Genomic DNA, 12,033 nt, shown 5'->3' with positions numbered 1-12,033 from the left:
TTACGAATAGGTCCGAGCGGTTCTCGAGTCAACAACTCTCTTAATGAACGGTAAACTTTTCTGTCTCTATTAAGTATGTCTGATCGTTGTGAACCAGAGAGAGTCGAGAACATTTGGAGCGAATTACATGACGTAACTTCCCATGAATTGATGAAGAACATTGAATGGAAATCACACAGGACGCATTTTGCCCTATGTTTCGTTCCTTGAGGGCTACTGTCCTTCAGTGTTTAGCTCCAACTTGCCTCAACACATCTGACTGTAAGATAGTATGCAAGTAAGACCTGGTGCAGGTGTGTTTGGGGTCACAACCACAACCCACCCCACTAAAAACACCATTCTGTTGTTCAAACCCGGTCTGACCATGTGGTTTTCAGTGGAACACAAATGGAGACATTTTACGGCGACCGTCAGCCTCAGACTCGGTCACAATTCACTTTCATTATAGAAAATATGCAGTAAAAATGACTGGCTTTCTGCCTAACATCTCTTGTGTAAGATATGAATTAAAAAACTCATGCAGGTTTGGAACAAAAATGATGGCAAGTAAACAATGACAATTATTATATTTATTCTTTTAAACATCCGTGGAATTTTTAAATCAGTAGCCTATTCTTTGCTCTTTATGGAGAGGTTGGTTTCAGGTTCACTTAATTTAGTCTCCATTTGTTAATTTATTCAAAGTTTATTTATTCAAATGCTATTCGTATTTGTTCTAGGCTAAAGATTTCACTTCAGAATTCTTGACTAGACTTCTGTGGGAACATATTTGTTTTCTTAACCTATGCATGTCTTTTAGGCTAAGCTCAAGTCACCCAATGAATCGAATCCAAACTTGGCTATAATGTTGTCTCCTGAAAAGGGTGCTGTTGTTTTCACAAGTATGTCATTTGGTCCCCTCAGCAAAATGTAAAAACCTAGTTGGTGCGACTTACACACATCAGTGCACAAATTTTATAATCCTACTGTAGTTGAAGTCCTGCATTCTTTTCATAGTCACATGGTTGACCAATTCATGGAAACGTCTGGGAAACATAAATACCCGCATCATCTTTGATCATCAGGGTTGGAAACTTTATTTGAGCTATGCCGAAGGAAATGGAGAGCTGAACTGTCTCATTACATGGTTAGTCACATGTGTTAACCACATGAGAAAACTGACCCCTACATTGAAGTCAGTACTGTAATTGTGTCTCTGCTTCGTCCACTGAAGCAAAGGTCAATTCACTCTCTAGACATACAAGTCCCCTAACTGCCCAAAGTGGGAAAGCTTTAATCAGAGACCCTTTCATTTGTAGAAAGACTTTTGACTGCTTCTTATGTTTTTCACAATGCTGAGACACTGAATCAAGATGTATTATGGGTCTGTCAGAAACAGCAGCTGGCTAAAAAAGACCTTTGCATGTGCATTGTGTCATCTTGGCTTGGTTTTCTCTTTCTTTCTGGTATTTCCAAGTTTCTTGAGGCTGAAGGGTGAGGTCACACCTAAAAACTCTCATCGCTTGGAAATGTGGAGTCTTGTGCCCATCAGTTGAGTTAAAGTGCTTGAGGGTGAAACTTCTAGTCTTCTGAATCAGCAGTGGAACGCTATCTGCCATGTTCAGATGAGCTGGACCCCTACAGTGTGCAGTGGACTATGTAATCGTCCCTTGTGGAAGAAGGATGTGGAAATATGTTGAGTCAACAATGGGAAGTTTCGCAGCCTGAGATCACTCATGGTTCTGTGCCTCTGAAAAGAGTGTAGATAAACTCGCTGAGTCCCGACTGAAGAGAATTTCTCATGTTCCGTGCACTCTGGTTCTGCTTGTTGCATGGCAACTATGTAAACACTTGTAAGCACATGCTAGCTGAGTCTCATTTCGAAGGCTGCGTCCTCCGGAGGTTGTAGTTGTCCGCCGCATACATGATCAAGGATGTCTCGTTTCAGAAAAGTAACCATTATAAATTTGACCGTTATTCCTAGTGAAGCATAAGTATTTGTAATTTCTTTATGATTTAGGAATGTATCTTACATTTGGATTCTCATCAGCTTTGTAGGGTTGTTTGGTTCTTATTTTTTGAATAACCTTATAAAAGGGGTGTCTTTATGTGGTTACAATTTGGGGTCCTCTAAGTGAAGCAGAAATTGTCTTTCCAAGAATGCTCCATGTCCACCAGCCATACATGTGCTTCTGAAGGATTCCCTATAATGAGATTTTCTTCAGTAGTGTTTCTGGCATCTTATATTATTTACCTATTTGCTCACCCCAACCACAAGAGGGCAGTCTTTACCAGATTAAGTCATTATCACTTTTCTATAAGCTTCTGGTAATATGTGCACAACCTCATTCAGAGAGGTTTGGTCTTTATTTTGAGGTGTCAAATTATATATGTCCAAATACTATGAAAAATATTTTAGTATTTTAATTCATTTATAAAGTCTTTGCATCTTTATTATAAATGATTTATCCATGTGCATCATTATTTTTTTTTTTTTTAATTCATGTACCCTCGTAATCTTTAATCAAAATATCTTCCCCTCCCTCCCTCTCTTCTCTGATGATGCGTTTACTGGCGTGAGGGAGGGTCAACCTGTCACTTACATGAGATCAACCAATAGCAAGCCACAACCATTCAACCATCCAATCAATTCCAAACAAACAAAAGCCCTGTGTGTGTGTGTGTGTGTGTGTGTGTGTGTGTGTGTGTGTGTGTGTGTGTGTGTGTGTGTGTGTGTGTGTGTGTGTGTGTGTGTGTGTGTGCGCGTGCGTGCGCCTGCCTTTGGAGGAGGTGTGTCTTCAGCTGCTTTTTGAATACTGAGGCATTCTATTGCTTTGAAACCAGCCAACCACACATATCAGAACAACATCAGTTCAGAAAAGTACAGCGTTCAGATAGTGTCAGCGTAGTGTGAGATCTGCAAATGTAGGTAAAAATGTGTCAGGTATATGTGAGAGGAACCTTGAGCTGAAATTAGAGTTTACTTCTTTTTTGCCTGAAGCTTTTACCCTAAATTAAAAGCAGTTTAAGGTCCTGTAACAACTTTTAAAGGTACCTAATTGACTATAGTTCACCAACAGAAAGATGCTATATTCATTTAAGCTAATGAAATATAATATCACTGTTGCTCCATGTGCTTTTTCAAGCTACAGAAGTTTTCAGACTGGTTTTGATATTCTGACCTTATGTCATAAAGATATTACATGAATTAGCCAGTCAAACTTGTGCCTTAAAATGTACAGCTTGTGTACACATTCAAGACTGGAAGCATTTTTATGTGAGGATCATAGACTTTGCATGAAGAAAATTGACAGCTATTTTTTAACTAAATGCTTTCGCATGATAATCTGTCCAGGTCTTTTTTATTTATATTTTTTTGGCCTTTTTAGTGTAGAGATCAAACAGAAAAACACAAAGGACCTCGAGCCGGGAATCAAACTCGGGTTACCGAAGGTGCAGTTGCGCTAAATGTCGGAGCGCTGCCCACGAGGCTATCTGCTCCGCCATCATTCCAGATCTTAAAGGAACAGTTCAACTAAACAGCTGTTTTCCATACAATGAATCTGAATAGTGACCCACAGGTAATTAAAGGTAATATGTTTACTGGCGTACTGGCGATTACTGGAAAAAAAACGCGAGACGTGGCAGTGGAATGGGGAAAAAACGCAAGGTCTCAAGATGCGCTTTTTTTAAAAGTTGAACTGATTTTAACTTGAGTGCCGCGTTTTTAGAACGGTCATGTGCAAGATGCTGCAAAAGACGCAAGACGTGAGCACAACGGTCATCCGTCTAGCATGAGTTTACATAGAAATACAATGTAAAAGTACCACATTGGAATGGAAAAACATGTTCTTTGTGAAGGCCCCCTTATTGTGCTTTTTTAAGCTTGACAACCCCAGTCCTCATCTACTTCTATTGTGTGGAAAAGAGCAGCGTGAACATTCTTCAAAATATCTTCTTTTATGTTCTACAGAAGAAAGAAAGTCATACAAGTCTTGAATGACATTAGGGTGAATAACTGATAACAGTTTTAATTTCTGAAAAAGCATTCCCTTAAATAGCAACCCTACCACCACAAGTACTGCTGTTCTTACTCAGTCTTCAAGCCTTTTAGAACATCATATCACATCATTTTCATATGGTCTAAAAAAAGAACAGCTAATCAGTTTTGACCCACATATGAACCTTAATTAGACTCTCTCAGGAGATCACAGCAACATTTTTAGTTGTCTATAAGAAAGAGTTGTTAACTGAACTTTGTCCACATGTTGGTGCTTGTTCAGAAAAACATGATCACTTTAGATCATCAATGCAAGTCCATTCAGAACACAATGAGATAAACCTGTCGGGATGGATGCCTGATGCGTTTCCCTCCCTACCAGCGTTCCGTGGAATCTCCCATGTCTGACTGACAGCTTGTTTGTGTGTGCGTGTGTTTAGAGGTCATGTGCTACTGTATACTGTAGGAGTGTGTGTGTGTGTGTGTGTGCTGAGATAGGAGGGGCGTGCAGCGTAGAAACAAGCAGTGTTTCAGCATTTCTGACACACTTTGCACCGTCACTGCTGTAGCACTGGGCTGTATGACTCTAACTGTCGGACAGGAGCCAAGATGAGCCAACTCCACCTGCTAGGACCACCTTAATATATCTATTTGTATATATAACTTAATCTTACACACTCTAAACAAACCAACATCATGGGGGGATCCCAAAGCAAAAAGGGATATGGGACAAACTCCCTAAAGCAGAAGAGCATTAGCACGTAAGTTTGACTTGATGCTATTTTGATACATAGTATGTACTTTAAGAATGCATAAATGTGCTTTAAAACCCTGTTAATATTGTACCTGTTTATGCATTATGTCAGTGTTACAGTGTCATATGCACTTCCCGGTGTGACAGCAAAGGTGTGGCTATCATGCTGGTGAAGTTTCTCATGGAGTAAAATCAATTCTGGGAACTGAAAGGGTTAAAATGTGTCTTTTTTTTATATGAAGAGTTTGCATAAAAAACAGAGTTCCAGGCTTCAGTCACAGATTTTTTTTAGAAATGTTTAAATTAATTGTCTTTATGTAACGCAGTGCTTTGTTTGATGCAAACCCCAGCTCTTGTGCAAATATCTCCACACCTTTTAGATACACCTATAAGTTTCAGGCCTTTTTACAGTCTTGAATGTCTTTTATTTAGCAAGGCGTTACTGTGAGTGCGATTATGTGGCATGTCAGCTGTTTTAGAAAGTATCTGAAGTGGTATCATGCTCATAGCATTTGTTTATATCATAAAATCCATCCATAAAACTTATGACAGATTGCATCACCATCTGTAGTGGGTTGTAAAGGTGTACAAATGACACGTCAGCTTGTCATCAGCTCATCTTGAGGGTTAGATTAGGTATTAAACTCATATTGAATGCCAGTTTCCTCCCTTTGGTCAGCTCAGTTTAATCTGGTGTAATTTGTGTAGCATATTTGCATATTCAAATGTATGGATGATTCACAGCCTCTTCAGGTTCAGGTCGTTATGTAATGTAGTGCACTAAACGTACAGCATGATATGTGTAGTGTTTTGTGAAAAATTCTCCTTATGTGACTCCTAGTTTATTGAATTTGTGTTTAATAAATTACATTTGGATCAGAAAATCTGACACATGACGCATGTGATTTGGTTCAATTTACAGGAACTATGGCAGATCATATCGGGAAGGTTTGGATGACTGAAAGTTTTCATTAAAACTTTACAATAAGGTTTCATTTGTTAAAGTTCACCCAAAAATGAAAATTCTGTCATCATTTACTCACCCTCAAGTTGTTCCAAACCTGTATGAATTTCTTTCTTCTGCTGAACCCAAAAGAAGATATTTCGAAGAATGTCTGATGATGGACCCCATTGACTTCCATATAATTTTTTTAAGCATTTATTAATCTTAGTCAATGTTAATTTCAACATTTACTAATACATTTTTAAATAATATTAGTTAATGCTCTGTGAACTAACAGTGAAAAATTATATTTTTACTAACATTAACAAACTAACATTAACAAACATGATAAATGCTTTAAAAATATATTGTTAATTTTTTGTTTATGTTAGCTGTTGCATTAACTAATGTTTAGAAATGAGACCTTATTGTGAAGTTTTCTTGGCAGGTTTTCATGCTGTGCAGTGCTTGTTGTACAAACACACACCCTAAAAATAGCTTTTCCATGCTGGTAGCACTTCTTAGAAGGACACTTGAATCAATGTTACCATTTTCCCAGACTTCAAGTCAAAAATGCCATTGTTATTGTTTATAAGTAAGTCATTTTGAAGTTAGTAATATTACAGTTTGAGCTTTTATTAGATAAAGAGAGACTGTCTGTTCAAAGAAACATTCCTGTCTTTTTTATATGGATTGCTAATAAGGAGGTCCTCTGATGAATGTTTGTTTCTGTTTCGAGAGGGTCGGACGAGTTGCTGGTTTTAGGTCAGAGGGTCATGCAGCGCTGAAATTATATTCTGCATTCATGCATGTGATTAAGGCTGCACATCTATGGACAATGGCATACTTGTGTTGAGTTTTTGTAATGTGATGTATTATGTCAAGTGTGCTGGAGCGTTATGATACATACGTGGGAGCAGTACTGACATGCCTCAAAAGGACTTTTATTGAATTAAAATATACAAAATATATATTTTTAAATATTGTAAAATATTATTACAATTTAAAATAGCTTCAATTGTTTAAAATGTAATTTATTCCTGTGATGGTACAGCTGAATTTTCAGCATCATTTCTCCAGTCTTCAGTGTCACATGATCCTTCAGAAAACATTCTAATATGTGGATTTGCTGCTCAAGAAATATTTCTTATTATTAATGTTGAAAACATTAATATGTTTGCGAAAATCATGATACTGTTTTCTTTTCTCAAGATACTTTGATGAATAAAAAATTTCAAAAGAACATTTATTTGAAATAGAAATCATTTGTAACATTATAAATGTCTTAACTGTCACTTTTGATCAGTTTAATGCATCCTTACTGAATAAAAGTATTAATTTATTTCAAAACAAAACTATAATATATATAGTATATAAGCTATAACATTTAAAGCATAACGATATAAAAGCAGAAGTTATTTTAGGTCTGTTGTGATATTTTAAATGACCCATAAATGAAAATATTTTAGTAACTCCCACATTATTGTGTCAATGTGTTCTTCTGCTTGTATGTACCTGCATTTGACCAGCAGATGTAGCCAATGTGCTTTATGTCCAGCTGCTCAAAATATTTTCAGAAATGATTGGTTCAAAACTTCAAATGATTTTAATGTGAGGTATAGTATGCTCTTTTCCACTATATGCAAAGAACATTATTTTAGCACCTGATAGTTACAGGTAACAGGTATTTGTTTCAGCTTTTTACAATATTTTTTGTTAGGTTTAAAATTAAAATCAAATATGAAAACATTTTTACATTCAGGCAAGAACATTTTTAATATAAGACAAGTTAAAAAATACCAGTACTTTAACTAATTTATTTGTATTTTTACACCCCTGGCTAGTTAAAACAGTTAATACTATGGACCTACATGAAATTAAGCAAATTATCTAAAAATCCAAAATAATTTCTTTACACTTTGTGTGAAGGTGTTGATTATAATCATACATATTATTATTTATATAACCACTAAAAAATATATTTTCTAATTACTTTCAAAATGATGGAAGTGATGGAATTTAAAATATTAATGTCTGATAGAGTTAGAACATGTCCCATTTCTTAAGAATAATTTAACTCATTAAGAATACAAACAGTGATAAAGCTGATATAGTTCCCTTTTCTGAATACACTCGTTGTAGTTTTAATAGTAGTTCAGTTTTTCACCACAAGGTGGCTCTGGGACTTTCTTTTTTTAACAAAAACACTTCATGAGGGAAGAGGTGTGTGAGACCTTTGACTGCAGTGTTTATAGGATTATATTTCTTTCATCTACATCTACAAAAACACTATAGTATTCAAAGTCTGTAGAATAATTGAGTTTTTTTGAAGTCTATAGAATAATTCTGGAACTTTGTCGTCTTTTTCAACATTATCACCCTACAGTTTGGATAACTGTGTTTAAAAAAACTCAAATTGTTAAAAAATATATTATTGCTAATGTTCATGTTATACTCACTTATATCATAGCAAACTGATAATGTTTGATTGTAATCTACCTAAAACCTCCATTTAATCTCTTGTATTATACCGAGATTAAACATTGAACTGTGTTTCTCGACTCATGTTGAGATACACCCTACTTTGAAGGGAGTGGTTATTCTCATGTGAATTATTTTTGGACAGCTGTTCTCCCTGCCTTGTGACTCCAGTAAAAATAACAATGGTTATTGCTCAGCTGCAAAGAGATTATATGGCTTTATTTAGATTAAGTAACACATAAAGCCTATCAATAGGTGACTATTTATTGTCCGTCATGTTCCAGTCTTTTCTGGAAAAGTGAAGTGTTTGCTGATTGACCTATTTTTGTCTCCTGTCAGAACACATTGGAGTGCAGCCGTGTGAAGTTGGCATGAGTTCAGTTCTGATATACTGCTATTTCTCACATCAGTGAAGATTATGTAATATGGCTCTGCCCCCTCATTCATGCTCTTTTACCTCAGTTTAGTTCTAGCCTGCTTGTTATCATTACATCTCATATTCTCTTACTGTATATTGATCTAATATTTCCTTCAAGGCTGAGTAACTCTTCAAGCATTGCTTTATGAAGGCATTCTCCCTTGTTTCAAATGTTCTTGAAAAATATTTCAAACCCTGCAGTGAAATACATTTTTTGATGATAGAAAAAAAAAGAAAACTAAGAGTATATAGTCTTATCTAACACAGTGAAATCTCCCTAGCAGCAGATGTCATCATTCACACTGAACTAAGATTGGATGCTGTGAGCTTAGGAGATCTCGTGCTGAGTCTGGCAATGAGCACAGGAATATGATGCTCTGAAGGTTGTCTGAGAGTGTCATTGTTATGATGTGTTAAGCTGGCCTGACATCACAAGTTCATAGGCCATAGCAGCTGTTTAAGAAATAAAAGTAGCCTGAACAAAAAATAGCAAGTGTTGATTAGTCAAATTCTCCTTAAATCTTTGAACTAAACACATATCTTATTACATATTTTAGAAGAAAACCTTTTTTGTCGCTTCTCTAATGGAATCATGTGCAACAAAGGTATTTCAACAAAGCAAAACTTTAAAGGTGATAGAGAGGATTTTTCCGTCGACTGAGAATCCAAAGACTGTTACTGAGTTTTTCAAATGAGCGCATGCGCAAGAACAGCCCCCCTCCTTCACAGCTCACTTCAAAGGAACGCCTCCCAAAAATCGTGCACGAGTATTGGAACACGAGTGTTTACCACCGGCATTCGCTGTGTCGTGTTAGTGGATTCATTATGTCGGACTCACCGCAGGTAACTCATAATCTGCAGTTGTTACTCCTGTCTCCTGACAAAAACATCGCATGCGGCGCCTGTGGAGTGTGGAAAGTTACTGGAGCGCGCAGTCTCGCTCGTCTCTCACAAGGAACGTCATGGCAGTGATTGACAAGCCAGAGGGCCAATCCGCGCACGTCTCTCACAAGGAACGTCACGGCAGTGATTGACAAGCCAGAGGGCCAATTGGCTGATGTTTTTAAGGCCCTACCTCGTGCACAGATGATGTATATTAATATTATTACTTTCAGTGCACCTAATAAATAGTCTTTTATCCGTTAGTAAAGACAGTTTCAAGTAATATTGCAAAAATGTATAAAACAAAACATCCTCTTTAGCACCTTTAAGTAAGGAATAATTGACTCCAGGCTGTTGAATTCTTGGAAAATAATGAACACCCCAGGTGGTAATGCGGCCACGAGTTACACCTCGGGTGTGCATTATTTTCTAAGAATTCAACAGCCCGGAGTCAATTATTCCGCTTATACTACAGTTAATACGGTTACCACATCTCAAGACACTGTTCCGATGTAGTATTTCAAGACATTTGTCAGGTTTTTGTCTTAAAACATCTCATCCCAAGCCTCCGTTGCTAATTCCAAAACGTCATTTCAGAACTAGTAACGAAGGCTTGAGCCTTGATAGCAGAATAATACACTGATACAGTTATTAAAGGTGATAGAGAGGATCTTTTCATCGACTGAGAATCCAAAGACTCTTAGTGAGTTTTTGAAATGAGCGCATGCACTGTTAGACATTTCAAGGGGTTTTTACAGTAACTTACTGGCAACACTGTTGCCAGTAAGTTACTGTAATTAAGATTTACAGTACTATCACCGTATTTCAGTTTTACAGTAACTACATGGTACTGTAATTATGTAATGCGGTGCAATTACTGTAAAAAACCCAGGTAATCAGTACACTACTGTAATTATTTGTCCTAAATATAGATTTCATAATTTTTATATAGAATTAATTATAGAATTAATTTAATTAAGTACTAATGAGATACAATTCACACAAAATTATTCCAAAATATCATTTTATTTTTTATTTAAAACATTGCATATATATCACAAAATAAACAGTCTGCCAATGCTGGAAAGGATGTGTAAAAAATATAAAATGACATAAAATGATGTAAAGTCAATGGTTGTTTAGCTTATTGTCAAAAAAAATATTATAATATCAAAAGTTACATTCATAAAACTGCAAAATATAAATACATTTTTAAGCAGTCAAAAATGAAATGTCCAACACAGGACAAAATAGTTATTTTCTCAATCTCATTAGGTAACATGACACATAACCCCACTTTCAAAATCATTTCACTATTTCCAAAATTTGATTAATGTACACTAGTGGCCAAAAGCACTTAAGTGTCTTAATGTTTTTGAAAGAAGACTGTTCAAGAAACATTTCTTCTTATTATCAATGTTCTCCTCTAAATTCATAAAAATTTGTTTTTGTCCACCTTTGGAAATAAATGAACTTCTCCAAAGATTGTGTCCACGAACACAAATGTACTCAGTCCTTCAGAGGAGATCCCGGCTCTAACACTATATAAAAACATGAGAATGAGAGAGAGAGAATTCCATATTAGTGTCAAATAATTTTTAACCTCCATTTTTAAACTTTTTTTTTTTTTACTATAACTTAAAGGGTTAGTTCACCCAAAAATGAAAATAATGTCATTTATTACTCACCCTCATGCCGTTCTACACCCGTAAGACCTTCATTAATTTTCAGAACAAAAATTAAGATTTTAGTTGAAATCCAATGGCTCAGTGAGGCCTGCGTAGCCAGCAATGACATTTCCTCTCTCAAGATCCATTAATGTACTAAAAACACATCTAAATCAGTTCATGTGAGTACAGTGGTTCAATATTAATATTATAAAGCGGCAAGAATATTTTTTGTGCAGCAAAAAACCAAAATAACGACTTATATAGTGATGGCCGATTTCAAAACACTGCTTCAGGAAGCTTCAGAGCATAATGAATCAGTGTGTCGAATCAGCGGTTCGGAGCGCCAAAGTCACGTGAATTCAGCAGTTTGACACGCGATCTGAATCATAATTTGACACAGAAGATTCATAACGCTCCGAAGCTTCCTGAAGCAGAGTTTTGAAATCGGCCATCACTAAATAAGTCGTTATTTTGTTTTTTTGCCGCACAAAAAATATTCTCATCGCTTTATAATATTAATATTGAACCACTGTACTCACATGAACTGATTTAAACATGTTTTTAGTACATTAATGGATCTTGAAAGAGGAAATGTCATTGCTGGCTATGCAGGCCTCACTAAGCCATTGGATTTCATCAAAAATATCTTAATTTGTGTTCCGAAGATGAATGAAGGTTTTACAGGTGTGGAACGACATGAGGGTGAGAAATAAATGACATTATTTTCATTTTTGGTGAACTAACCCTTTAAGTATATATATATATATATATATATATATATATATATATATATATATATATATATATATATATAGGTAACATATTTTTGTCAATAGCATATTCAAAAATTTCAGCTGAACTGTAAATTAAATTATGCCAGATTAAATTTTAATACTTACATATCCT

General features: G+C 35.7%; 1 protein-coding gene across 2 annotated transcripts in view; it reads left to right on the top strand.

The window, feature by feature from the left end:
• Window positions 1–4,513: 4,513 nt before the first annotated feature.
• tacc1 (transforming, acidic coiled-coil containing protein 1) overlaps window positions 4,514–12,033 on the top strand; it is a 32,638-nt gene continuing 25,118 nt past the window's right edge. For both annotated transcript variants that reach the window (XM_048176751.1, XM_048176741.1), the window contains exon 1: window positions 4,514–4,740. In XM_048176751.1, the coding sequence (XP_048032708.1) occupies window positions 4,676–4,740 (65 nt within the window). In that variant the 5' untranslated portion in view covers window positions 4,514–4,675. The remainder of the gene's footprint in view (window positions 4,741–12,033) is intronic.

Source organism: Megalobrama amblycephala, linkage group LG2, assembly GCF_018812025.1.
Source record: "Megalobrama amblycephala isolate DHTTF-2021 linkage group LG2, ASM1881202v1, whole genome shotgun sequence".
Lineage (NCBI taxonomy): Eukaryota > Metazoa > Chordata > Actinopteri > Cypriniformes > Xenocyprididae > Megalobrama > Megalobrama amblycephala.
This window is presented reverse-complemented; position numbering and strand designations above follow the sequence as displayed.